This window comes from Miscanthus floridulus, chromosome 6 (assembly GCF_019320115.1).
Source record: "Miscanthus floridulus cultivar M001 chromosome 6, ASM1932011v1, whole genome shotgun sequence".
In the NCBI taxonomy this organism is placed as follows: Eukaryota; Viridiplantae; Streptophyta; class Magnoliopsida; order Poales; family Poaceae; genus Miscanthus; species Miscanthus floridulus.
Window position 1 is genome coordinate 110304788 of NC_089585.1, and position 27717 is coordinate 110332504.

At 50.1% G+C, this 27717-nt stretch overlaps 3 protein-coding genes across 9 annotated transcripts; 2 read left to right on the forward strand and 1 right to left on the reverse strand.

Annotated features, from left to right (window-relative positions):
- Positions 1–3477: 3477 nt before the first annotated feature.
- LOC136456571 (auxin response factor 3-like) lies at positions 3478–15508 on the reverse strand. Of its 2 annotated transcripts, none has more exons than XM_066456477.1 (10): positions 14767–15508; positions 14612–14668; positions 13799–13981; positions 13622–13706; positions 12517–12607; positions 12270–12434; positions 6076–6192; positions 5924–5999; positions 4944–5106; positions 3478–4861 (listed from the first exon to the last, which is right to left on the reverse strand). In XM_066456477.1, exons 1-10 carry the CDS (start codon positions 15001–15003, stop codon positions 3975–3977), a joined length of 2061 nt encoding a protein of 686 aa, XP_066312574.1. In that variant the 5' UTR covers positions 15004–15508; the 3' UTR covers positions 3478–3974. The 2 variants fall into 2 exon arrangements, with proteins under 2 accessions (XP_066312574.1, XP_066312575.1); XM_066456478.1 differs by having other exon boundaries at positions 3478–4852; positions 14767–15507.
- A 5345-nt stretch (positions 15509–20853) lies between these two features.
- On the forward strand, positions 20854–22086 carry LOC136459026 (uncharacterized). The gene has a single exon (XM_066458925.1). The coding sequence runs from the start codon at positions 20890–20892 to the stop codon at positions 21823–21825; it is 936 nt and encodes a 311-aa protein (XP_066315022.1). The 5' UTR covers positions 20854–20889; the 3' UTR covers positions 21826–22086.
- Positions 22087–23403: 1317 nt separating this feature from the next.
- LOC136459027 (protein NUCLEAR FUSION DEFECTIVE 6, mitochondrial-like) lies at positions 23404–25957 on the forward strand. 6 transcript variants are annotated; one of them, XR_010760125.1, is made up of 5 exons: positions 23404–23610; positions 23731–23858; positions 24706–24737; positions 25251–25323; positions 25710–25957. XR_010760125.1 is itself a non-coding variant. In XM_066458927.1 (4 exons), the coding sequence occupies exons 1-3, from the start codon at positions 23462–23464 to the stop codon at positions 24717–24719; spliced, it is 291 nt and encodes a 96-aa protein (XP_066315024.1). In that variant the 5' UTR covers positions 23404–23461; the 3' UTR covers positions 24720–24737; positions 25710–25957. The 6 variants fall into 6 exon arrangements, 4 of the variants coding, with proteins under 4 accessions (XP_066315024.1, XP_066315025.1, XP_066315026.1 ...); XR_010760124.1 differs by lacking the exon at positions 24706–24737; XM_066458927.1 differs by lacking the exon at positions 25251–25323.
- The last annotated feature ends 1760 nt before the right edge of the window (positions 25958–27717 follow it).

Sequence of the window (27717 nt, forward strand, 5' to 3'; positions counted from 1 at the left end):
ACTAGGCCGGCAGCTGTGCAGGGTTACAACGGATAGGCGCAGACGCGTCGATGATGCGACGGCAGCGGCAGCGTCGCGACACGAAGAGGGTCAGCAGTGTAGACGCGATAGCAGCGCAGCGCGGCCATGGCGGCACCACTGGCGGCAGCTGAGGCTAGGCAGCAGGGCGTGGGGCTAGCGGCTCGCTGCGGCCGGCCTCGGCCAAGCCCAGGCGGCCCGATCGGCCAAGCGGGACGATACAGGGTGACCACGTGGGACGCGGTCATGGGCACGACGCGAGGTGGCCGCACGGTGACTGCGCACACAGCGCCACCATCCCGAGACATGTGACGTGCATGAAATTTAAAGCCCCCATAAAAAATAAATGGTTGCTCCAAGAGCCAAACCATCTTCACTATGCTCAAGATGGCACATGAGACTACTAAATCGAGCTATAACTCTACACTACCCCTTAACCCAATCTCTCAAATTAAATTGCTAAACATAGCAATGTCTGGCGGTGGATAGACTTGGAAATTTTCTTAGTTTTGAACTGAACTTGATTTTAATTTGTGATTTCTAGGCTATTGAAAATATTACAAAGCAATATTATTTTTCAAAAGCAAGTATTTCATTGTCATCTACAAAGCTTGCACTTCAAACTTTATTTAAGTGTCACATACACGTTCTATAGTATTTTTGCTTAATAAAAATTGGTTTTAAACCCTACTTGATATGCATGAACTATCGAATCAACTTTCGTTTTGCATTTTTGTTGATCATTTCGAGTTACAGGAATTTATTTACACACTTTATCACATGCATTAACATATAAACATGATGCTCATGACATGTTTTAGTAGATGATTTACTGTGTAACACCGAGGGTGTTACACTTCCTACATCTCATTCGTCTGAGATTTGTTGGTCGTTCAGGCGACGGCGCCCGCGCCCCGCACGCTCATGCTCCCCATGCGCCCCAATGCGGCTCCTTCCCAACGCATGCTCCCCACACAGCTCCTCCTTCTCTCCCCACACGCTCGACCGGTATCCGTGCCCGCGACTAGGGTTCAGGCGAGACCTCGTCGTCATCGGGTAAGTCCAGTGTCCTCTCTCTCCGGTCTCTCCCCCACCTTCTTATTCAAATTTGGCGGGTATATAAGGGTTTTGGGAGGAGGTAGGCAGGCCAGGCGGTGGGGAAGGCGATAGGGCGGCTTTGGGGCCCTGGCGGCGGCGGAGACAGCCGGGCCACATTGGGGCGGGGCACTGCTGCCGTTCTCGTCGGAGTTGGAGAAGAAAGCGGCGGCGAGAGGGTGGGAGGGGGAGAGGGAGGCCATCGCGGGCGCGGTAGGGTCTTGCCAGAGCTCCGCCGCCGCCCCTACCGCGCCGTGATGGGGCGGTGGATGGCAGCGACAGTGGGGTCGCACGCTCTGGGAGGACAGAGAAGAAGAGAGCTTGTCGGGAAGAAGAAGAACATGTCTTGCCGTTGGATGGAGATTGGACGGATGAGCTTCGTCGCCTAAAAGAAGCAAAGTTTTCAGGCGCCTAGAATACAGCATCACCCTTATTACACTATCATAGCCACATTTCCAAAAAAATGTTTCTACTACACCTAATTTTAGACTCCCAAACATGCATTTCCACATATACCCACCCTTGTGTCTCATCACTATGTGTCAATCACAACACAATCAAGCATGATTTCCTTTGTCCACCTTTTGGCTTTTATGTTCACAGTCCCTTCCTCAACCTTACATGGTCCTCCCCCACAATTATGCCATGTTTACTCCTCATCATGTTTTGGCTTTCATTTCCTTCATCTTTAGCATTTAGGCATTTGACCGGAAAAATTCCCCTGCAGCGCGTGTATATGTGTTCACAATCCTTTCATTACCAAGATCAGGCATGGTCATGCTGCAATTATTAATGATTCCCTCTTTTATCTTGAATTTTATTTCCTTCCTTTTTATGAATTAGATTACCTATACCCTCCCTCCAACGTTGGCCAGAATAAACTAATGTTTGTTTTGAGATACTCCCTACCAATTATTTAGTTGGTCCAATTTATCCCTTAACAAGATTTGATAGTTTTCGTTTCTCAATGTATACGTTGAGTTTTGTGAAAAAAGAATTGTGGCTTTTGCAGCTTTGCTTGAACCAAACATTAGCATTTTATCGCATGGTGTGCCACACCTTAGACTTTGGCAATCTACGGAGGGAAACCAAACATCCTCTAAGTCCACAATATTACACAACCCATCCTAATCTTCAATACCAACACTTAGGTGGCTGAAGCTCTCAAATATGTATGATGATACTCCCTTAAGCTTTAACGACAGAAAATCACCGAGTATAAGGGTATTTATAGATAAATCCCCAAAAGTAGACAAGCCTTAGGGAAAATTCTCTTTGACGAATGACGACACTATTAGCAGTCAAGTGGTTCTACTAGAGATATGGTGATACTAGTACTAACCACTCATGTAGCCTGTAGGCCTTGGTGTGGACTTATTTTGCCAATGCACTTTGTAAGCATCTAGGTCCTTAGATAAGTGGTAAGTATTTTAGCGATTAATCAAAATCGTATCATTACGGCTAGCAAAGTTGTTTGAAAGGACATTGAAAGTTAAGTCACAATAACTTAGGGCATTCTTGGTCCCTAATTTAACAACGAGAGATCAAAGTATATGGTTGTCAAGACTAAGGATCTTCTAGATCTAAATGATACAAGGAGTTGAAGGACACTCAGAGTAGTATAGGTTTTATAGCTTTCAGTCCTTTTTTTGAATTACTCTCTCAATCCCAAATTGTAAGTCGCTTTAACTTTTCAAGATACATGCTATGTATCCAGACATAATGTATATCTAGGTACACATCAAAAGTTTTTAAAAAAATCAGAACAACTTACAATTTGGAACGAAGGGGGTAGCTTTTGATCTTTTGACCATACTATAAAGAGGAGGTAAAAGTTTGTAGTCGAGCATAGACTTGATAAGATACTCATTTGTGAAATTCTTGCACTAGATAGCTCAAAGAAGCCCAGAAGTTCAACAGAAGGAAATTCTTGCACTAGATAGCTCAAAGAAGCCCAAAGGTTCTACATAACGACTTAAGAAAGATTGAATTCGACAATTCCTGGATTTATTCTTAACACCGTATGATCTAGCGGTTAGAAAAAAAAAGTGAACATCAGACAATTGCACAGTAACCCTGCTTAAGTAGTACCAATAATTATGCCATTGCAAACTAGCCGTTGAAACTCCAACCAATGCTCCGGTGACACCGCGGGATCCTTCATTGAGTGTATTTCCAAAATCTCAAAACTTCATAATCCACTCTGTCGAATTCCTTGTATATTGATGATCAGAGTTGAATTGACCAATAAAAATCTAAATGGCTTATGTTTGCAAAATCAGAGTATCTCCTACCAAGCCAACAGAAGACATGACTTGCATGAGATGAAGAACAGAGTATTCACACACAATCCACCAGAAAAAAGATCCATAAGCAACAGAGCTTAAAACATAGCATTTGCCGTACATACTGATACAATCACACGGCCTAGGCGACTGGGCGACTGCAACCAGGGTTTGTGAGAGATAAAAAAGTCATACAGGAGCTGATTTAAAGATACATAGCCGGTACATTAAAGCTGGCAAACCTTCCTGTGAATCTAAAATCTGCGATCCAAGTACTTTTAGAGCAAATTATTAGCTTCATCGCACAACAGTTCTGAAGGATCAGCCACAGAAGTTACAATGTAGTGTCTCTGGGTATCCTGAGACACACCACAATAGCTTGCGTGACAGGGTGAGGCCTGGCGAGGAGTGGTTCACCAACGATCCTTTGTTTACTTGTGCAAATGATTGCTTAGCTTGAGGCAGACCAATAGAGGGAATGATGTCAAAAGCCAGCTTATGACGTACACTGGGGTACTGGAAAAGTAAAACTTCTAAGAGTACATCGAAATACTCGGCAACATTATTGAAGTAGCATCACATTCCAATAGGGGCAGCACACAGAGCTGGCAGAGCAGCACTCGGGGTTGAGCAGTTGTACCCAAACAGGTCCAGCATCCGTGGGTTCTGGCACTCAGGCTCATAGCTCACTTCCTTGACCCCATCATCATCTGCTGGCAAGATCTTCTCAGTCAAGGAGAAACCAAAAAGTCTGCAGCTAGTTTTGCGAACCTCCCCTCCACCAGACCCAAGCTTAGCAGCATCTCCAAGTGCTGAAGCTCTTCTAGTCTCAAACTGATCCAAGTTCATTTGATCAGGTGTTTCATGCTGTGGCCTAGTCCAAATTTCCCTCGTCCTGTCAAATGGGCCAGACTGCTGGCCATTTGTACCTCCACCAAACTTGCTTGCCAGTCCAAGCTGTGGAACCACAGTTCGGTTAAAAATATTATCAGGGTAGAGAGAGGGCACTTGTGCTCCTGGCGGAGTAGATAGTGTGAGACAACATTCTTGAGCTGTGGCTGATAATCCATTAACAGCAACTGGGGTATGCATATAACTATGCAGCCCATATCCACCTTTCAGTGAACAAGCCTCAGACATCATTCCTTGGAACATAGGAACTGCCCGAGAAATTTCTTGACCTTGCAAGACCTCTGAGAATCCAATAGATTCATTGAAGCCTACAGATTGGTAGGTAAAACCAGAGTTATGCACTGCGAGTCTGCTTGTTGGACCACTCAATGCGCAGCCACGTGCATTCCTAAGGAACCTACTAGCATCAGAAGATTGAAGTTTTGCAGCCTCAGCAGTTTGAGGAGCACACGGAACATGACGAGTCCTAAAACCCATCAATTCTTGACCTTGCAAGACCCTGGGTAACTTTCCAGTTTCCACGGAGTCAGTGCAACCATTCCCTGTAACATCTAATGCGACAGTCAATTAGCATATAGGTTAAAGGATAGCATACATATGTACAGGCATTAGTCTTGTGCTATGAGAGCTTACACATTGTTGGAACGTCCAAATTTCCCTGAACACACAACTTGGTTCTTTTAGAACTAGATGCGGACAGAGAATGAGCAACAGAGACAGAACCACCAGCTGTCTCGATCTCCCATGGAGATACTCTATCTTGGCCGTTACAATCAGCAACGCCCTCCCATCTTACCTGTATAAAAAGGCAACACTTTAGCAACCAGATATTAATAGTGCAGTTCATTATGAACGGATAGTTATAATTTGATTATCATATAAGTGATATGGCATATAATATTTCTCATTTCCAAAGAAAAACAAGTCAAACATCATCCGTTCTTGCAAAATAGTAGACATCTTCATCATTATAATTTGATTGTCAAGAAATACTTGAACTGAAGGTCAAAACATAAAACAATTCTAAGTTACTAGGAATATCACGTGGTAGCAAAATTTTCAGTATCCAGAGAAGCCCTCATAAAGCTTGCCCAGGGTCTTGCAAGATCAAGAAATTTGGACGCTCAGGCTGGTGGTATGATTCAAATTTCCTTATAAGCTTGCTACAGTTAGGGTTACAGTGTATTTGTGACTTTACCTTGGTACAAAGAATAGAAGAGTTAGCACAGCATGCATCATGGAAGATTATTTCCAACAGGTCAAATATAACCATCATAAAGCAAATAATAACAAGTCAACAACAGCATGAGACTAGTATTGTCTCTGCTGCTGCATTTCTCTTGTGGTAGGGGTAAGGGGTTATATGCCAAATCCCTGCTTTATTAGTCAGGGCCCTAAGGTGTTGGGTGGGCAACAGGCTATAGGAATGTTTATTGGTTAGCATTCTCCTTCCTTAACTCCCTTAACACAAGACTGCACTAAAACAACATTTTTTACCAGAATCCAAACAATCTCCAAAAGAATATACATCTATAAAAGCTTCCCAGGAGACCAGGAAGCTGGCAATGATAACATTCAGACTAGAGCTTAACAAAATAAGCTGAAATGCATACCAGCAGGCTTCTCCACTTCGAGCCAGGCCATTTCATGGGATCTATTTCACTAATGCGAACAACCATTCCAGATCGCCTAAAAAACATAAAACATAAGAAACAGGAAACAAATGCATACAACAAAAATAAAGTTGAATTGAGAAGAAATAGACCTTTCACTAACATCTTCATTATGGCACTGAAAGTTGATCCTTGCTCCAATACAGACTGGATGATTGAGGCTCTTCAGGAACTTATGGTATGGAATAATATATTCTGAAGCAGTAGCTCTGCAGAGAAAGAATTAAAATTGAAACGAGTCAGATGATCTTTTATTATTTTATTCTAAACCCACACTGTTATGACCGGCATTCCCTACAGCCGTCGCAGTCCAGCTAGGGGCTAGGAGGGGAGCCGGCCATCAAAGGGCTATGGCCCATATAATTGTCGCAATTATAGTATTTCTAGAGGGTTATTTTATAATTATCGCTATTAGAGACATATAAATATCTGTAAGACTCTATTTGGGGAAATTAAGCAGAAACATATTATTGTTTCCGGCTTCCTCAGGGAGCCGGGAGAAACCCTAGCCGCCTCTACTGTTCATGCGTGAACAGTGCCGCCGTTACTGTAGCTTCGCGAGGGTTAGGGCTGCAGCCGCCGCCGCCCATCCTCCACCACGGCGTCCAGCCGCCAGCAACGAGGTTCCCAGCCTGCTCCACCTTCCTCTCACCCCTACAGACTCCGTGATCTACGCGGTAGGATCCGTAATCCTATCAACCTGGTATCAGCGTTGCCAGGTTCGATGACGACTGCTCCTCCGAGTTCCTCCGTCCCGGTGACCACTTCGCCGCTGCCCGCTGCGTCGTCGGAGTTGTCGGAGGCGTCCGCTGCCTCTGCCCAGCCCCTGACGTTGGAATCGCTGGGGGCCAAGGTTGATCTGATCGCCAACGCGGTGGTCTCCATGCAGACGGCGTGGGCCGGCCTGCTCCAGGCGCCTCCACCACCGCCGTTTCCCGCACCACCACTGCCTCCACCGCCGGTGCCCACCGCACCGATCACCACTGCGCCACCGACATCCTACCCCTACGGCATGCCGTCGACGGGGGCCGGAGTTCCGCTCCATCTGTTGCAATGGCCGGCCTCGCCGTCACCGCTGCCTGATTGGCTGCAGCCGCCCGCGACGGCGTCGGCTCCGCTCTACTCGATGGCCACGTCGACAACCACATCACCCTCCACGACGATCGCGGCGGCAGCAGTGTCAACCCTGCCTTCCGCCGGCGGTCCTCTCTTCGGGGGGGTGGACGGCTCGCTGTTCTTCGGGGCGCCCTCGTCTTCGGGCAGCCAGCCGCAGGGGGGCCTTGACCCGGGCCTTGGTGCTGCCCTCGCGGGTGCCCAGGCGGGGCCCAAATTCTACAAATTGGAGTTTCCTACGTACGACGGCTCGGCAGACCCTCTAAATTGGTTGAACCAGTGCGAGCAGTTCTTCCGGGGCCAGCAGACGCTAGCATCCGCGCGCACATGGCTCGCGTCCTACCACCTTTGGGGTGCTGCCCAGACATGGTACTACGCCCTGGAGCAGGACGAGGGCATGCCCCCTTGGGAGCGCTTCCGCGAGTTATGCTCACTCCGCTTCGGGCCTCCTGTTCTGGGCACACGGTTGGCGGAGCTTGCCCGCCTTCCTTTTGGTTCTTCCGTGCAGGATTACTCGGAGCGCTACAATGCCATCCTGTGCCACGCCCGCAACCTCTCCGCTCGCCAAAAGGCGGAGCTGTACGTGGGTGGACTGCCGGACCAGCTACGCAAGCAGGTTCAGCTCCGCGCGCCGCCCGACCTCCAGTCCGCCATGTACTTGGCACGGGCGTTCGAGGATTGCGTACCTCCACCTGCACCGCAGCCTCGCGTCGCCCGGCCGCCCCTGCGGTCGACCTGGACTCCGCGGCAACGGACGCCGAGTGCGGGTCCTACACCGGTGGCCGCCGCTCCTACACCGACCCCGGCGGCGCCCACTTTTCGTCGGCTCTCTCCGGCCGAACAGCAGGAGCGCCGTCGCCAGGGGCTATGCTTCAACTGTGACGAGCCTTACGTACGCGGGCACATGTGCAAGCGCCTCTTCTACCTGGAGGTCGACGACTACAGCGTGGAGGCTCCCGTGGAGGCGACCGAGGACACCCCTTCCAGCGAGCTGGCCGGGCCGGAGATGGCCGCCGCTAACGCCCTTGTGGTCTCCCTCCAGGCTGTTGCAGGTATTCGGGCCGCCAACTCCATGTTGCTGCCCGTTGTCATCAAGGGCGAACGCTTCCTGGCCCTCCTCGACACGGGCTCCACCCATAACTTCGTGTCGGGGGAGACCATGCGCCGCCTAGGGCTCGTTCCTGCGGGTGGGGAGCGCCTGCGGATCACGGTGGCCAATGGCGACCGCATGCCTTGTGAGGGCATCGCGCGCAACGTGCCCCTTCGCATCTACGACGAGGACTTCGCCATCACGTGTGTCGGCCTCAACTTGGGCGGATTTGACTTCATCATCGGCTTCGACTTCATCCGCACCTTGGGCCCCATACTGTGGGACTGCGAGGCCCTCACCCTGTCGTTTTGGCGCGACGGCCGCCGCGTTACCTGGCAGGGGGTGGCCGGGGCGGCTGCGCCCTCTCCAGCCCCCTCGGCACAGCTGCTGGCCGCGGCTGCCTCCGACCCACGGCAGCCGCTGCTGGACGTCCTCCTCCAGCAGCACGCCGTCATCTTCACCGAACCCACGGGCCTTCCGCCGGCGCGAGCGTACGACCACCGCATCCACTTGCTACCGGGCACCGCGCCGGTGGCGGTGCGCCCTTACCGCTATCCCCAGCTACAGAAGGACGAGCTGGAGCGGCAGTGCGCGGCCATGCTCACCCAAGGGATCATCAGGCCGACCACTTCGCCTTTCTCGGCGCCCGTCTTGCTGGTGCGCAAGGCGGACCAGTCGTGGCGCTTCTGCATTGACTACCGCGCCCTCAACGCCAAGACGTCCAAGGACAAGTTCCCGATTCCGGTGGTCGATGAGCTCCTCGATGAGCTCCATGGAGCTCGCTTTTTCACAAAGCTGGACCTCCGCTCTGGGTATCATCAGGTGCGGATGCACCCCGACGACATCGCCAAGACGGCGTTCCGCACTCACCATGGCCACTTCGAGTTTCTGGTGATGCCTTTCGGGCTTTCTAATGCCCCGGCCACCTTCCAGGCCCTGATGAACGATGTGCTTCGCGACTACCTCCGGAGGTTTGTGCTCGTCTTCTTCGATGATATCCTCATCTACAGCTCGTCGTGGGCCGAGCATCTGCAGCACATCAACATCGTCCTCAGCGCCCTGCGGACGCACCATCTCCACTTGAAGCGCTCCAAGTGCTCGTTTGGGGCGCCCTCCGTGACCTATCTTGGCCATGTCATCGCCGAGGGCGGTGTAGCAATGGACGCCGACAAGGTCGCCGCGGATGGCGGCGTGGCCTCTACCTCGCTCGGCCCTGGGGCCTTCGCGGCTTCTTGGGCTTGGCGGGATACTACAGGAAGTTCATCCGCGACTTCGGCATCATCGCGGCCCCGCTCACGCGTCTCTTGCGGCGAGACGCGTTCGTGTGGGACGACGACGCGACGACGGCTTTCGAGGCGCTCAAGCGCGCCTTGACGACGGGGCCCGTGCTTCAGATGCCGGATTTCGACGCCCCTTTCGTGGTCGACTGCGATGCATCGGGCGCGGGGTTCGGCGCCGTCCTCCACCAGGGCGCGGGACCCCTCGCCTACTTCAGCAGGCCATTTGCAGCTCGCCACCTCAAGCTCGCCGCCTACGAACGCGAGCTCATCGGCTTGGTGCAAGCTGTGCGCCACTGGCGCCCGTATTTGTGGGGGCGCCCCTTCCGGGTTCGCACTGACCATTACAGTCTCAAATTTTTGCTTGATCAGCGTTTGTCTACCGTACCACAGCACCAATGGATCAGCAAACTTTTCGGCTTTGACTTCACGGTGGAATACCGCCTGGGCCGCCTCAACACCGTGGCGGACGCTCTGTCACGCCGCGACAGTGAGGGGGTGGCGCCTGTACCTTCACCGGACGCGCTCGGGGCAGCGGTGGCTGTGTCCGGGCCCTCGTTTGCCCTCCTCGACGCCATCAGGCGCACTACAGCCGCGGCGCCGGATGGCCAGCGGCTGCTGCAGCAGCTCCAGGCCGGGGAGCTCGCGGAGCCGTGGCGCCTGGACAGCGGCCTCCTCCTTCACGGGCCTCGCATCTTCGTGCCGGATCACGGGGACCTTCGCCACCAGGTCCTCCTCCTAGCCCATGCCGCCGGCCATGAGGGGACCCAGAAGATGCTTGCACCGCCTCCGTGCCGAGTTCTACATTCCGCGGGACAGGGCACTGGTGCGAGACTTGGTGCGTTCCTGCACCACGTGCCAGCGCAACAAGACGGAGGCGTTGCAGCCAGCGGGACTGCTGCAGCCCCTCGACGTGCCCTCCCAAGTTTGGGCGGACATCTCGATCGACTTCATCGAGGGGCTGCCCAAAGTCGCCGGCAAGTCGGTTATACTCACCGTCGTCGACCGTTTCTCTAAGTACGCGCACTTCATCGCGCTCGGGCACCCCTACACGGCCGCGTCGGTCGCCCGTGCCTTCTTCGACGGCATTGTACGGCTCCACGGGTTCCCACTCTCCATCGTCAGCGACCGGGACCCCGTGTTCACCGGCCACGTGTGGCGGGACCTTTTCCAGATGGCGGGCGTCAAGCTCCGCATGAGCACCGCCTTTCACCCTCAGACGGACGGCCAGTCGGAGGTGGTCAACAAGGTGATTGCCATGTATTTGCGCTGTGTTACAGGTGACCGGCCTCGGGCATGGGTGGATTGGCTGTCGTGGGCGGAGTATTGCTACAATACTTCTTTCCATACCGCCCTCCGCGCCACGCCTTTCGAGGTCGTCTACGGCCGACCACCGCCGCCCATATTGCCGTACAAGCCGGGGACGGCTCGCACCGAGGCCGCCGACGACATACTCCGCAGCCGCGATGAGATGCTCGCTGAGGTCCGTCAGCGGCTCCTTCAAGCCCAGCAGCTCGCTAAACGCTACTACGACGCCAACCACAGGGATGTGGAGTTCGAGGTGGGGTCGTGGGTCTGGCTGCGTCTCCTTCACCGCACCACGCAGCAGTCCCTCGACCCTCGCTCCAAGCGCAAGTTGGGGCCGCGCTGGGCGGGACCGTTTCGCGTGCTTGAGCGCATCGGTTGCGTCGCCTACCGCCTCCAGCTGCCCGATGACGCCCGCATCCACGATGTTTTCCATGTGGGCCTCCTGAAGCAGCACCGCGGCGATCCCCCCACCGCCGTCGGCGTCCTACCACCGGCTTTGGATGGCCGGGTCCTGCCAGGTCCGGAACGCGCCCTGCGCGCTCAGCAGCGCCGGGGTGTTTGGAAGCTCTTGATCAAGTGGCGCGGTCTACCAGCAGATGATGCCACGTGGGAGTCACTCGAGGATTTCCGCGCCGAGCACCCCGATTTCCAGCTCGAGGACGAGCTGTTTTTGCAGGCGGGGAGAGATGTTATGACCGGCATTCCCTACAGCCGTCGCAGTCCAGCTAGGGGCTAGGAGGGGAGCCGGCCATCAAAGGGCTATGGCCCATATAATTGTCGCAATTATAGTATTTCTAGAGGGTTATTTTATAATTATCGCTATTAGAGAGACATATAAATATCTGTAAGACTCTATTTGGGGAAATTAAGCAGAAACATATTATTGTTTCCGGCTTCCTCAGGGAGCCGGGAGAAACCCTAGCCGCCTCTACTGTTCACGCGTGAACAGTGCCGCCGTTACTGTAGCTTCGCGAGGGTTAGGGCTGCAGCCGCCGCCGCCCATCCTCCACCACGGCGTCCAGCCGCCAGCAACGAGGTTCCCAGCCTGCTCCACCTTCCTCTCACCCCTACAGACTCCGTGATCTACGCGGTAGGATCCGTAATCCTATCACACACAGCTTTACTCGGCAGGTATTGAAACATGTCTTATTTTTACAAGGATTTTGACTGATATTTCGTCATATACTAGCAGAAATAAATAAAAAAAATACTATATTGTGGAGTAACTTTGGCAACAAATTATATTTATATTATATATGTATGTCCAAAGAAGGATTCAGGCTCGGAATTTTTTGACCCAAAAACTCTGGGGAAATCCTCCCAGGAGAGTAAGAGTTGCTCAGCATATCAAGTTTTAAGCACAATCGCTGCTTAACTTTTAACTGTTGAACTTCTTGCAGTATGTCATCTTATCAACATGCCGAATTGTAGCAATTCAGGACTACATGTTTGATCTAAAGTCAAATTGACAGTATAAAAATGAATAATGTATTTTCACCTTGGATTGTAAGAAATGTGAAAAACACTTCTGTGCTTCAAGGAATCAGCTACAGCAGACAATGTATGCCGCTTTGTACTGTCACTACTGAAATCTTCAAAAAAGGCCTCATTTTTAAGCTGAATGGCCCTCCGTACACCCAGCCTTAGTTCACCATCATCACCTCTACAAAGATTAAAAAAGAAGACACTTCGCTTAATAAAGATACACAATGCACCTATGGCTACCACATGGTTCATCTGCTTACCGGAGAAATAACACAGCATCCCCTGAAACCAGTTTCTTTTTATTGACAAATGAACTCCATCCAGTAGTCAAGAGATGCCTACGAGGCTGACCTGGAATGCAAAGCAATTTCATCACTTGCTTGAACTTGAAGAAAATAACAGCACTTCCATCATAATAATAATTCAGATTTCATAATAGATGACCAAAGCAACTCAATAAACACCAATATCAGCTGGACCATTATTTCAAAGATACTAATTCTTGTACTTCCTCTGCCCCAAAAAGAATGGAAGTCTCGCTTCCCGAGGAGTCAAATTATCTAAATTTTGACCAAATATATATATAAATGTATTGATATTTATGATGTATAATAAGTATCACTAGATTAATCATTGAATATAAAAGGGTAGACCCAGTGCCGGAGGCTCCCACATGAGTGGGGTCTGGGGAAAGGAAAAACCGAGGCAAGCCTTCCCCCCGCAAAATCTGCGGAGAGGCTGCTTCGAACCCGCGACCTGGTGACTCAGTGAGACAGCTCTCACCACTGCACCAGGCCTACCCTTCATTAATCATTGAATATATTTTCATAATAAATCTAATTGAAGATCCAAATGTAGATAATATCTTTTCTAAATCTAGTCAAACTTAAGATTGTTTGACGGAGGGAGTAATAAACAACACATTGCAAGTAATCTTCGGCTATTCGCAGTGCACACAATATTCGAGGAACATATCAATATTTCATGACACACATATGCACGCACGCACACGCACAGCACAAGTGCACACACACACACACACACACAACAAAAGTTATAAAACACAAAAGAGCATAATGTGAAACATAATTCACATCAAGAAGATTTGGCCAATGCCAAAACAAGAAAATAGGAAATTGAAAGCTTTGAAGCTACAACAGCTACATGTTTCATATTGATGATCAAAATATTCATCCAACATTTACGTTACATGTAACATATGTTTTAGCACGAATCTTTGTTTGCCTTTGTATACAAAATCATATGGAAGTAACATTGATGTCATACCAAACATTCATTTGAAACTTAGTAAATACATTTTAAAAAGGGCATCATTCACTCCTTGTCTAGTAAAATTGATCTCACCCCTATATATATGACGAAACTTCCACTTCGCTCCATGCAAATCCTTGGCAACCAGCTCTTGAGAAGGCCTGAGCTGATTATAATCCTATGAAACACAGCAACTAAATGTGGTTAGTACTGAAGCACGAGACACGGCGCAGTTTCAAGAGAAATGGCACAAAAGATCAGCAATATCACCAGAGGCGGGAAACAGTCCTCAGCAGCACGGCGAGGAACAGAGAACCCTCCATGGGTGCTTGTGTCAGAGGCTGTAAGGGTTTTGCAGAACATGTGCAGCATCCGGGACTTCCTTTCAGAATCCAAATCCTCCATGTCATCGTCCCCTTCAACTCCACCACCACGCAGATTCCTCCCAAATGCCTGAGCCATTAAGATGTGTGGTTCATGCATTAAACAAGATAAGAGAAATAGCATTGTTTCATATGGTAAGTGCTCTTTTTCATTTCTAAGGAAATAAATCCATCGTTCCGTCCATATTTCTTGCTACAAAATTCACTAGGTACTGAAATATGCCAATAGTAGTATGCTAGGCATGCTAAATGTAACCACAGCACACGAACATGCCTATTCCAACCTAGTAGCTCAATTACAACTATATATATATAGAACTAAAAATGTCTATTTCAATTTAACTGCGCCTCGCCATTCCCAAATCAACCTAAGCAGCCAAAATCTAAAAGCGTACACGCACGCACACCGTACGAACGCTTACACAGTTACACCACACTGCTAAGGACATGTTCGGTTAGCAGGATTTCAACCAGGAATCAATCCAGCTCATCAAAGATTATACAAATTAGAGAAGGAAGCCGGCCGGGAATCATTCCATGCCACCATTCCATGGGAACCGAACGTGCCCTAACAGAAAAGGAAACAGGGCTGACACACACATCAACCCAAAAATCTTCTCCAAACACGGGGAACATGAATCTCCGCGATCCCCATGAGCATGCGAATCCAATCGGGTGATTTTTTTAAGGACATTTTTACCTCGCCCTCCGCAACCAGCGCCAGCCGCGCGTACACCTCGTCCGTCGCCGCATCCGCCTGCACACAGCCATGCGAGCCTCATCATCAAAACAATGGAGCCTCAATACAGCCGCGCCCCCAAAATCGGCAGATGTGGCAAGTACTGCTGCACTCACGCATAGCTCGACATCCGCGACGTGGCACACCACGTGCGGCGGCAGGTCCGCAGCGACGTCCCCGCCGCCTGCCGCGGCTAGGTGGCCCTGCGGCAGGTACACGACCAGGCTGCCCCGCCGCGGCAGCGCGACCACGGGCCCCGCGCACGCGTGCCACAGCTCCACCGGCGGCGGGCGGCGCTCCTGGCCCTCGCCGTCCACCATGTTGAGATCGATTCCCATGGGGCGCGCCACCATCACTAGGGTTCCGGTTCGTGTTCCGGCGCCCGTGCGGTTCCCCGCTCGCCCCGCTCCAGGACAAGCCGGTTAAAAGGCGGAGCCGACCGCGACCCGGCGGGGAGGAGGCGAGGAGGGGGAGGACGAGGAGGGTGAGCACCCCATTAATGCCTCCGGGGCCGTCGCGCTCCAGCCATCTCCTTCTCAGTCATCAGTCAGTCGCTCAGGACCCCATGCCGCTCTGCTCCTGCGGCGACCGCTCCCTCTCCCCCCACCTCGGCTGCCGCGATCGATGCCGGTCGCTGTTGCTTCCTGGGCCGCTGCCGCTGCCGCTGCCGCTGCGTCGCTGGTCTGAGGCTACCCTGCGACGCCCATGTCTTTTATGACGCTCCTGTTTCGTGAGCTGCTGCTGATGTCCAAGCGAACAGGGCAGTGAACTTGTGAAGTGAGGCCGAGGAGAGGAGAGGTGTGGTGAGGTGGGGATGAGGTGAGGTGCGGGTGAGAGAGGCAATGAGGGGATGGATTGGATGGGCTGTTTCCTTTTGCCCTTGGGCGCCGGGGGGGGGGGGGGGGGGGGGGGGGGGGGGGGGGGGGGTGTTAGTGGGGCCGGGCTGCTGCTGCTGCTGCGTTGTTGCGGAGTGGCACGGCGCTGCGCTCTGCGGTGCTGTTGCGCGCTTACTGGCCACCGTGCGCGGCCGCGGCAGCAGCAGTGGCAGGTTGCTGCTTTAGGTGCCACTGTTCCCCCAGCAGGAGGCCACCCGCCAGCGCCTCGGGGAAAGAGTGCACGACTGGACCTGCACGGTGCAGTCCTCTGCCGTACTCCGCCCAACCGCATCGATCATCAGGGTCTTGTAATCTACTAGCGGTGTGATTTCGAGCATCCGGACGTGGTTTTGACCTGAAATTCGTCTCGGTTCGTTTGATCGGATTAGGACATCAGGTTCACGCCAAGTAGATCCTGCCTTTTTCACGGGAGTAGCTGCTGCATTTTGCAGGTGGAGGTGGGTGAATAGCGCTTGTATAGTTGTAGGAGCTCAGGAGATGTCTGTAGCTGTACTCCTAGGTCATATGTACTCCTGCTCATATGCAAATAGTACTACCACTAGGCAACGCAATCGAAGGGCGTTATGACTCTGGCTGGCCTCTGGGTCGGCGGTAGGAGCAGTGCTCTGCTGCCGCCTCCATGCCATTGCTGGACACGTATTAATTCTCACCATATCTTCGCCGGTGCCCTTCAATGCCAAAGCTAGCAGTCGACGGACGGACGGATCTGACCCGCCCAGTCGCAATCAATGGCCGATAAGTACATACGCAGTGATTAAGTAATGAGTGTGCCGCCTTCTCTCCGCCAGAGCGCTCTGGCGCGCGCACTCTCTCACGAGTCATGCCGTCTCGCGCGCACGGCGCGCACACGGCACGCCCCCCACACGGGCATACGGCCACATCGCACCACCGTCTCTGCCTGCCTGCCTGTCTTGTGTCGTCTCCGTGCCAGACAGGGAACCAACGCCGGATCCGGTAGCAACTGGTCTGGTGCGCCGTCAACCTCAACGCAACAAAGCGGTGTGGCGTGGTCATACGGGAACCGGGGAACGTGGTAGGATAGGGCCGTTTCATGCCGCCACTACCCAGCGGCCAGTGGTGGTGCTCCTGAGCGCTGCACATCGACGCCGACGTGCACATGCGTCTCGCTCGCAACGGCCCAGCCAACGAGGGTCGAGGGGTGAAAACAAAGGCTTTTGTACGCCAAGGAATACACGAGACCACACACTGTTCACGTACCCTGGTGGACGTGGACGTGCTGGGCCTCGCCGGCACGCGGCACTGACGCATCAGCGTCACTGCCCCCCGTCTGCCGGGGGGTGGGCGCGTGGCACAACTATACAACGAGATCTGTCCTAGCCGAGCCTGCGTGGCTACTGGCGACGGCGTAAAATCGTAAAAGGAGGAGACAGTCACCGTGCCCGTGCCCGTGCCCCGTGGGGGCATCAAAAGGGTCCTGTGGGCCACCGGCAGCTCTGCCGCGGCAGCAGCTATCCCGGGGGGCGCTCCAACCCCGTACACGGCGCTCACGTTTTCTTCTTCGGGAGGACGGATGCTCTGTTCCTGTTCTCCCCACGCCTGTGCTCAGCTTTGCTCGTCTTTTCAAACGCGAGGGGTGGCAGAGGCATCGGCACCGGCAGAAGCGTACGCGGGGTGACGGCGCGACGCCTTTTGCAGCGAGCGATGAGTTCCCGGAGCGCGTCGCTGCCCGCCTGCCTGCCCGCTGATGGCTTTGCCTGTGGGGGTACCGCACGGCACGGGGGCACGGGTGGCACATCCGTCGACAAGACATAGAGCCGTTCTGCTTGCGCGCGGGCCCCGCGGGGCGTGTCCACTTTTTCCCAGTAGCGGTCTACTATTCCTACCCGGCCAGCCTATAGGCGTCTAGCCAGGGGGCGGGGGCCAGCGCCCAACAGCGCGCGATTTGTCTCGTCCCGTCTCAGGCCGGGCAGGGGCTGGCCCGCGTCCCCCGTCCCCGCTTGCGTTCTTTGGATCCGTCTCGCTGGTTGCTCTCATGATCTCATCTCATGTTACGGTTACGGATGCCCTGGAGCATGCTGGTGCTGCTGTCTTCGTCCCGGTTTACAACTCTTCACGTGCCAGGAAAAGGGCCTCGTCAGGGGTGAAGTGCCCTTCTAGCTCGCAGGTGATGCAGGTTGCGAACTTGCGACATTTTCATCGCTCCTTTTCTCCACGGCGTTGGTGGTCTATACTGCTACAGTTGCCGGTTGCCGAGTACTCTTGCCCTCGTTAATTGAACAAGTGTCTTCTTCTAGTGGTGGGTGCATTAATTATACATGATGATGTTTTATGGCCTAATAAAGATAGTGTTGACAGTCGTTTTGTGTCAAAAGTTGAACACCTGGTCAGGATAGGTCTAAGGCTAGTATCTGTATGTTTCATTTACATTTGATATTATGACATACTATCAGCAGATTTTATGACTTGTCAGATTAATTACAAAGAGAGAGATAGAGAGAGTCTCATAAAGTTTCATCTAGATAAAACTCGTTGTCACAGTTACCAATGCAATTCTGATAAGACAGTTTTTAGGAACGATATTATGAAATGTTCACATAGTTAATAGCAAAGTTCATTGCCAACCCGATCTTTAGTTTGTTATTGATAACGTTTTTATTTATTATTTTAGATTCATGTATTTTGAGATTCAATCCTTTGAAATTTTTAAACAATCTTGTATAGAGACACGTTCTATACCAAAGCCATAGTGTTTGACAAGATCCAAAGAAGAATGATAGAGAGATATTATGCCATTTGAGTTACGACTTTGGATCCGTCTCGCTGCTTGCTCTCATCTCATGTTACTACTGAAACTTTTTTTTCCATTTGAGTTTGTTTAGTAGTATAAATTAAATATTCAATAAAAGATTACAAAATGTTGGTAAAAAAAAAGATAGCATCCTATATATACTTACAAATAAGTGCATACTCGTACCAAAAACAATATAAATCAATGTCCTACGTGCTACCTCTCATTCGAAGTGCATAATACACTAATCACTAGTTAGACGCAAAATTTACCAACAATATACAGACACCACACAGATGTTCCTCTCCAAATACTCTGTGTGTCTTTTCCATGCATTGGACTCTAGCAATTATATTTGAAAAATTGCTATTTGGATTCACTACGTTCAATCCGTATCTGTCGTTCCATCTCCTTTTCACAGACTAATTCTATTTAATGTTCATTCTTTCTTTAGATAGTACATAAATTTAGCTCTATATATTTATCCTATTTGATATAGGCTGCTTAGCTAAATCTAAATTGCTAGATAACCACTAAAACCAACTGTCTATATTCTTTTATTTTTCGATTAATTTCGTACTTTATGTGTTCTCTAGGCCGCTATAGCCGCTCCTTTTAACACTACTATTGTAGTAAGAAAATAGATTACAACATTAACTCGAGCCATTTGTGCTATTTTAGGTTTTATAGAGCTAGAACACCAGCATGGACGTACATATCAACCACACGAGAACACTCTAGTTACTACTATTTGATGCTATCTCTGTCTAAAAAGACATAATTCTAGTTTTTTTTACTTAAACTATTTAATATTTGACCAAGGTTATAGAAAAAAATGATCACTCTTTATGATACCAAGTAAGTATGCTATAAAGAAATATGTTTCATGATAAGCTTATTCAATATTTTATTTTGGCTCGATCTGACACATCCAAGGAACTACGGCTTAGGTTTCGAGTAGGACCTCCTAGCTATCAAACAGCGTATATAGATTTTTTTTATAGAAGAAACAGCGTGTTGATATGGAACTTGGGTCACCATTGACCCTTTAAACCTATGGGCGTTAACCTGTAGTTTTTTTTAGCATGGTCGGCCTAATGGCCCATATCGAAGGCCCAACAGAATAAGGCTCCAGTAGACCGAATCCCTGTCTTTATATCTTGGACCGAGCAGTACACGGACTACAAAATTTCGGGCTGTAAAAGGACTTCTTCAGGGCCGAATCCCTTCTCTCTACGTGACCGTGGACCGAATTGTACAATTGTCTGGGCTGTTGCAGTTCCGCGATCCGTGCGCGTTCGTGTTGGATCTGTTCTCGATTCTCGTGTTTTGGATCATGCTGCAGCGACAGGGCGAACGCGAGCGGCGAGAATGGCGGAACAACCCGAATACCCGATCCAGTTCACCTGAGATTCTCCTTGATGACTTGATCTGTCGCAGCGCATGAAGAGGTGATCAAGCAAGGGAAAGGGTTAAGAAAAGAGAGAGAGAAAAATGCAGCTCTCGGCTGCCGCCGCGTTGAGCCCCCAATGATTTCAGAGGGTGTTTAGTTGGGTGAATTTTGTATTTTTGGCTACTGTAGCACTTTCGTTTTTATTTGGCAATTAATGTTTAAACATGGACTAATTAGACTCAAAACATTCGTCTCGCAATTTTCCACCAAACTGTGTAATTAGTTTTTTTTTGTCTACATTTAATACTCCATGCACGAACCGCAGACATTCGATGTGATAGTTACTGTAGCACTTTTTGGGATTTTGGGTTGGAACTAAACATGGGCTCACGTGCTATCTGCCTAATCTAAAAGCGGCAATCTCTTTCCCCTTAAAGAGGTAACTTTCGCTCCGAGATCTGTGCTGGCATGACTTGGCGTCTTGACATGAGTACTGCTGGACTGTCACTGCTTGACAATCTGTGCCTCCTCTTCTGATCATGGCGTATACACTGCAGGCTACAGTAGTCACTTGTCAGTACAAGTAAACACGGATCAAAACAGACTAGTGCTACGCTCGGTGTTTTGGGGTCGATCATAGACCCGGTAACAAAAGATTGATTCTCGCTTAGAACCAAAGCATGACAGTAACTCGAGCTAGTGATAAATGGATCACGTGGAGCGAGCAGTAGGCATTTATAATCTCACGCTTAGTGCCCACGGCCGGAACCCGGGAAAAATCGCCTGCTCCCTGTTCATACCACACGAGCCATGACTTCTTCCATCAATGCGAGCCCCTCCGCGTGTCTCCTAGATCTCACATGCTCTCTGACAGCCTCTCTCAGCTATAGCCAGCGTGCACCAAATTCCATCGTGCACACCGCGCCGCGCACGCTCTCCCGGCCCGTCTCCCTCACTCAATCCAATCCCCCGCCATCATCGGCGCGCCCCGCCCGACCTGATCAGTGACCAGTGACCAGTGACCACCCACACTGTCTAGGATGCCTTTCTGTTCCCATCAGCTTTCTACCGCTGTTAGCTGCGAGACCTGATTGAACTGTCCTGCACCGCCGGTGGTCGCTGGACCCGGAAAGGACCGGACCGCGCTATAAATAAGTGGGCGCGCACGGAAACACACTCACCACCGACGGTTTCCGACCCGATGGCTGCCTCTGCTGCTCGCCACCTCTTCCTCGCTGCCTTATTAGTGGCCGTGCTCGCCGTCGCGGCGCCTCGCTCGGCCGACGCGTGGGGCGGTGGCCGCTTCTTCTTCACCAAGACCACGCGTCCCGAATCCACCGTTGAGCCCGACAAGGCTGCCGTGCCCACCAACGCCGCGCCCGCGGACACCGATGCCGCGCCGGAGTTCTCGCGCCCCTCGACCGGCGGCAGCGGCCGCGGGTACGGGCTCTACGGCCGCCCCGAGGAGAACTACCCGCCGGACTACTTCCGCCGTGGCGTGCACCGCAACGCCGAGAAGCTGACGACGACGACGGCCGACGTGGCGCCGGCCACAGCAGGTTCCCTGGAGGAGGCGGCCCCTGTAACTGTAAGAGGCCGCGGCGAGCGCGTCGGGACGTTCCCCGAAAACGGCAGCGGCAAGGGCCGCCCGCCGACCGACGTGCCGGTCACCACCGGCACCGAGGAGGAGGCTGCCCCCGCCGGAGGAGACCTCGACGGCGTCCAGCCGTACCCGGAAAACGGCAGCGGCAGGGGCCGGCCGCCGTGGTACTACACGGGCTTCCACCGCGGCAGCAGGCAGCAGGAGCAGGAGCAGCGGGGCTACGGGATGAGCGACACGAGGCTGTACCAGAACGGCCGCTACTACTACGATGTGGACGCCGGCAGGTACGGCTACGGCCGCGAGTCGAACCCCATGCGGACGCGCCCCGACGAGGAGGAGTTCGGCTCCGGGTACGGCCGACCCCGCGGCGCCGCCGGCGGCAGGCGGGGCAGTAGCTACGGCGATGCGGCGGCGGCGGGCTACCAGCAGGAGCAGCAGCACGGCAACGGCGAGGAGTTCGGGAATGGAGCCATGGATCAGAACACGAACGGCTTCCAGGAGGAAGCAGGCCAGAACGGATTATACATTCCATGAGTTTGCATTGTGCCATGTGTCAGTCCTCAGTCGTGTGTTGCTACTAGTACTAGTGATGATCGCATCGTGTGCTCCATCGCCGAGTACCTGTGGGCGGAACCAGCTGGCTGCTTCTGTCTTCTGCTCTGTGCACGCCTACGTGCACTAACGGTGACGCAACGCAACCAATGAATGAAGAAGTGGTGTGCGTACGTACAATAGAACTGTGTGTACTGTGTATTGCAGATCAAAATGCCACCATATATCCACCTACTGTTCATCTGTCGGTGCACACTGATCCAATTCGTGCGGCTGCAATGATCAGTGGGTTAAAAACTGTACGGACTTACTACGCAGGGTGATTTTTGTAAATTTTTTCACGTTGATCCGTACGCCCCGTAGATCGCAATAATTTCATCAGCAGACAATGGGACGAACGACATGTTGTGGTAGGCCACAATTTCGACGTTCCTGTGTGCATGCTTGACAAAACTGTGGACTGCTGCCTGCTGCTGGACACTAGATCCATCTTGTTAATGCTACGCCAACCAGCAGCCAATTAATCCATTATCATGCACCAACTTTTCGTCCTCGGTCGAAGGCACTTCGTGCCCCAGCAAAAAGGGTTAAAAAAGACATCAAACCTTTTGTTTTGTCCTCGAATTGAAGGGCATGATTGATATCAATCCCATTATTTTGCACGAACACGGAACGCCTGAGCACTTTAAATTGTTTCGTTTAATTTCATTTTCGCTCCCAAAATTTGCCATTTTCACGGCGTCAATCGGCTACGCGCAATAATTTCGTCACATCCAGTCTAGCGGACAAACGGTACGACATGCAGGCCATAATTTTGACGGGCCAGTGTGCATGACAAAACTGTTGCCTGCTGGACGTACACTTGCGTCCATCTCGTTACGCTTACGCACCAACCAACGTCCCAAGAGTCCAAGACTCCCAATGTCATGTACCCGCTGCCACTTTGTTTGATGCAGGGCAACAGATCGTTCGGTCCATTAAACTCGGCAGCCCCGTCTTGAGGTTCGGCTGAAAAGTGCTTTTCAACATGAACATATCCAGCTGTTTTTTGAGCAGCAGCAGCAGTATCGCCACCACTGCTTATACAGCTATACTACTACTAGTATTTTGGATGTTTTTTCATAATTTGGTAGCGTAGGCTTTGGATTAGGCCGCCACAACCAACGCAAAAAGGTGCTCTCATCCCCAGGCCTAACTTTGCTGTCCGGTTGTTGACGTGCATGGACCACACGAGGTAGGTTCCGTTCCTATATATCTCTCCGCGACCGCCCATCTCGGCAAGACGGCAAGATTGCCGTGCAGCTCACGTACGAAACCCGCCCGGAAATAATTTCACAGGATCAAATCAAACCATCCCTTCGGCAGAGGAGCCAGGCCCGTCCGCGCATGGGCCAACTCAACCTGCCTGACGGACTCATGCGGCCAGCCCGCCCCAGCCCAAGCCGGGCCAATTTCACGCGGGATCGGTCGAAACGACGAACCACCACCGGCCCAGCACAGCCGTAGGGTTTATTAGCATCTCCCACCGCCCCCGCAGTCCCGCACTCCTCTTCTGTCGCGCCGGCCACGGGCCACCACAGCGCAGAGCAACACAGCAGCCGCCTGCCTCGCCGCCGCAATGGCCGCCTCCGCCTCCGCTGCGAGATCCTTCCTCCGGTCCAGCGGCTCATCGTCCCTCCGCAGCGCGGCGGCAAGAGCCGCCTCGCGTGCCGGACCTGCTCCGCTGCCGAGGCGGATGCCCACCTCTGCCCCCCGCGCACTCCTAAGGTGCCCACTATCTTAGGTTTTGGGCCCGTGGAGCCGTCGTATTTTTGTCCTTTTTTGTTTTGGCTTGCTCTGTTTGAAATTGTTACTCAGATATATTATTGTCTGTTGTTTCGTTCTTAGGTCGCCGGTGGAGATGAGCAGCGTGTGCCTGGAGTCCCTGATGCCCATGCACAGCGCCACGGCTTCGGCGCTCATGACGTCGCTACTCGCTGCCCCGGCTTGCAAGGGATTCGGTTGGCTATCAGAAGGTGATTTGCCCTGGTCTCAGTTTCATTTCCTTGCTTCGTAATGTTGGATTAATTTGTTATTTACCATATTTGCTTGTTGCCACCTAGGAGACAGCTTAAGCCCGATCAAAGTTCACACGCTCACCCGTTTCCTTCGTAGATGCATATCTTTTAGGTCATCCAGAGTAGTGATAAAAATTTGATGTTTCTGCGGGTAATTTTGGTCTCAAGCATGTTGATTGCTGCAACAAATTTAGCAAGCCAAGTTAATGCTGTATGACCAAACAAACAGGCTATCACTTTTTCCTTGATTGACATTCAAGCTCCCACAATGGAACGCCAACCTGATTCTTCTACTCCTGTAAACCTAATTTTTCTGCTCCCGTGTCAGATTTAGTTTAATTTATTAAATGAATACGAGCTACATTGCTCTGACTAGGAGTACTGAAGCTCTGCACAAGATAATTTCCGTACCATTGTAGGATGTCCTAAAAATATGTTATCATATACATTACATATTTAGCTTACATCAGATCACCTTTTACATAAAACCAGCTTTACATCCTTTTGGAGTCCTTGAGTTTGATTGCTCTAGATGTTTTTCATATTTTCCCTCTATAACATAGCCATTTTTCTAGTTAGACAAGTAGTTTCAAACATTTTTATATGAACAAGGGTAGGACAGTGTGTGTGACTTCCTTAAGCAGTTCCTAAGGTTTGTGCCTATATGTGTTTTTAGTTTGCCTTTAGTACCCGTCTCATTACCACCATGGAAACCATAAACTTTTTCTAATTCAAAACTGAAATATGGTAGCAAAGTTTTCATATTGAAATTAATCTTATACTTTCCACATGGCCATTGTTGTAGGTCAAGATAGATGAACTTCAGGGACCCAAAAGGTGAATAATTTTTAAAGATTCCATCAATAATAACTGTTGATGGCTAGGTTCCATCACTAGTTCACGTGTCAGAATGATTTGTGGAAAGAAGAGCCCGCTATCTTCATCTTATGGAATTGCATCTAAATTCATCTATTGTGAACTACTTCACTTGCACATTAAGATGTACAATATGGAACAAAAGAAGTCTGCATTTTTATAAGCCATACATTGTATTGAGCCAGGTATTTTTATTGTTCCTTTGTGGAATTGCAAAATGCTTTACCTAGAGCTGCCACGATTGTTGTGCCGTGTCTAAGATTCCCATTGTCACTCTGAGTGATCTCTTATTGATTTTGTGGACCTTTTGGCCAAACGAGAGATTTCTTTCCTGGGTGGACTTTTGCCTGTGGTTTGCTGAAGTCGAACTATTGGTGGATTTAATAATAGCGTTTATAAATTTGAATGTAACATAATCATTAATTACAAATTTGAGGAAAAAAAAAGGAGACTGATTCTTTTGTATTGGCCCAGCTGGTAATGATGACGTGTGACAGTCTCTAGATGGAACGTAGCAGATTATTATCCCATCACCTCAGATCTACAGGTCCGTTCCGATTTGAAGGAACATACATGATAAGATATGTTTATTACAAATTTCTAGCAAATTTCCATTTTTCTTACAAAATGTCCTCTGTGCTAGTTGATTCTGATAGGCATAGCGAGTAATAATGAGGTTATTTCTCCAATACAAATATTGTTTATCTCTGTACTGTATGTTTCTTGACTTTATTGCATCTCTATAGACCTGTGATTAGTGCGATGGAGGTCATCTTGGATGAAGACTAGACTGTGCTATTTGTTTTGCCATCTCTGTTGCCTTGGTTTGGCCCATTATAAATGAAACATAGAGCAAATGTTGCTTTCATCACTGCAAACTTTTATGATGCTAGTTTAGAGCTTGAGCTCAGATTATTGTGTTTCTATTTGTAGATGGATGATTTGTCGTTATTGGAGACCTGCAGTGATGGTATCTGGTCTGGATTATGGAATACCTCGTGAATTTAAAGTACTTGGTTGGCGTCCCAGTTAACATGTTTTGTGCTCTGGGAGTCCAGTTTGTATGAAATTTGCAGAATTGTTCATGAGATTTATTTTGGCTGACTAGCTGTCAAAAAGACTTTGGCCTTGATGACCTGCCTGATCATGTAGATCTGGAATGAATAAACTTGATTAAAGGATTTTGGTCATCAAACTTTAAAACTAGGTATCATCGAAACCGACTACTTTGGCCCTAGATCGCCACCCATATGTTAGGAGAAAAACACCGTAGCCGCTTGCATCAAATGTTGCGATGCCTTCAACATCAAAGCCCGTGCATAGGGCTTTTGGAGGATAATCTATGTACGTAACTGAATAAACTATCTGCAAGGGAGAGTAAACAAGTTTTTTTATTTAAAAAAATCATTTCTGCGTAACCAAATCTACCACACCCAACATAATTATAGGTTTGAGATCTTCTGAAACCCTCGAAGCCAACTCTTAAAAAGTTTAGGAATACTATGAGGCTGGGGGGGATTTAACGTAACTTGTATACAACCCCAAATTGCCCGTGCAAAGCGGCATTCAAAGAAAAGATGCTTAATTGTCTTGCTCTTGTGACGAAAGCAACACTTCTCACTGCCTTGCCAATTGCGTTTTGCTAAGTTGTCTTTTGTTAAGATAAGTCCCATTTTAATGTACCACATAAAAATCTTTATCTTCGGTGGGGCCTTTGTTTTTCATATGATTTTGTTTAGGTTTGGCACATCTTGGTGGATCAAAGCCGAATAATGTGACTTCACCGAGAATTGGCCTTTTGGGTCCAAGTTCTAGTAGAACACATCTTGATCTTGAGTGAGCCTGAGATTAGCAACGCGAGGAAACAGATCATTCCAGGCTGTTAATTTAGGGCCAATCAAATGTCTCCGTGAGAAAAGTGGTGAACTTAGAACCTATGCTACACTTTGTTATGTCTAACAATGTTATATAGGCAAGGATACTGTTCGCTTAGAGATGAATTTTTCAGCCATTTGTTCACCCAGAACCACACTTAGGAACCGTCTATAATTACAAAGGAGCCAAATTGAAGGAAATCATGTTTGACCTTCATGAGGCTTCCCCAGAAATGAGAATCCCTACTTTCACAAAAAAACTTGGGATAGCGGCTTTGAGCCTAACTACTTGTTCCTGATTATTTGTTGCCAAATCCCATCCATTGTCAGCAGCTTGAACAACCATTTGCTTAGGAGTGCAATATTTTTCAGTTCCAAATCATGGATTCCTAACCCCTGGTCCTTAGGATGACATAGTATGCTCCACTTGGCAATTCGATACTTATTTGGTTGTTACTTTGCCAAAAAAAACCTAAACCTAAAATAATCTAACTTCTTAAGCACTCCTCTTGGAATTGCAAAGAAAGACATCATATATATGGGTAGACTACTCCGAACCAAATTAATCAGGGTTAGTCCTTCCCCGGTTGATAGATGTTTTCCTCTCCAGCTGCTCAATTTCTTAAAACGTTCTTCCACCTTGTGCCAATCTGCATTCATTAGCTTTCTGAAATGAATCGGAATTCCTAGATAAGTCATAGGAAAGTTCCCAGATTTACATAAAAAAAGCTCGGTATATTTGTCCTCTTCTTCCTTGGCTTCTCTTGAGCGGTATATTTCGCTCTTATGGAAGTTTATTTTTAGATCAGATGCCTGCTCAAAAGCATAAAGTAGTAGTTTCAAGTTTCGGGCTTCATGTAGATCATGTTCCATAAAGAGTATGGTGTCATTGTAGTATTGATAAACAACCATCCACTAGATGGGGCACCACACCACTTATCTGACCCTCTTGATTTGCTCTCTTAATAAGTATGGCCAACACAGAAGAGGTGCCAAATGGTCTCCTTGTCGGAGTCCTTCCTTTGTTTGGAAGTAATGCCCAACCTCATTATTTACATTGATTGCTA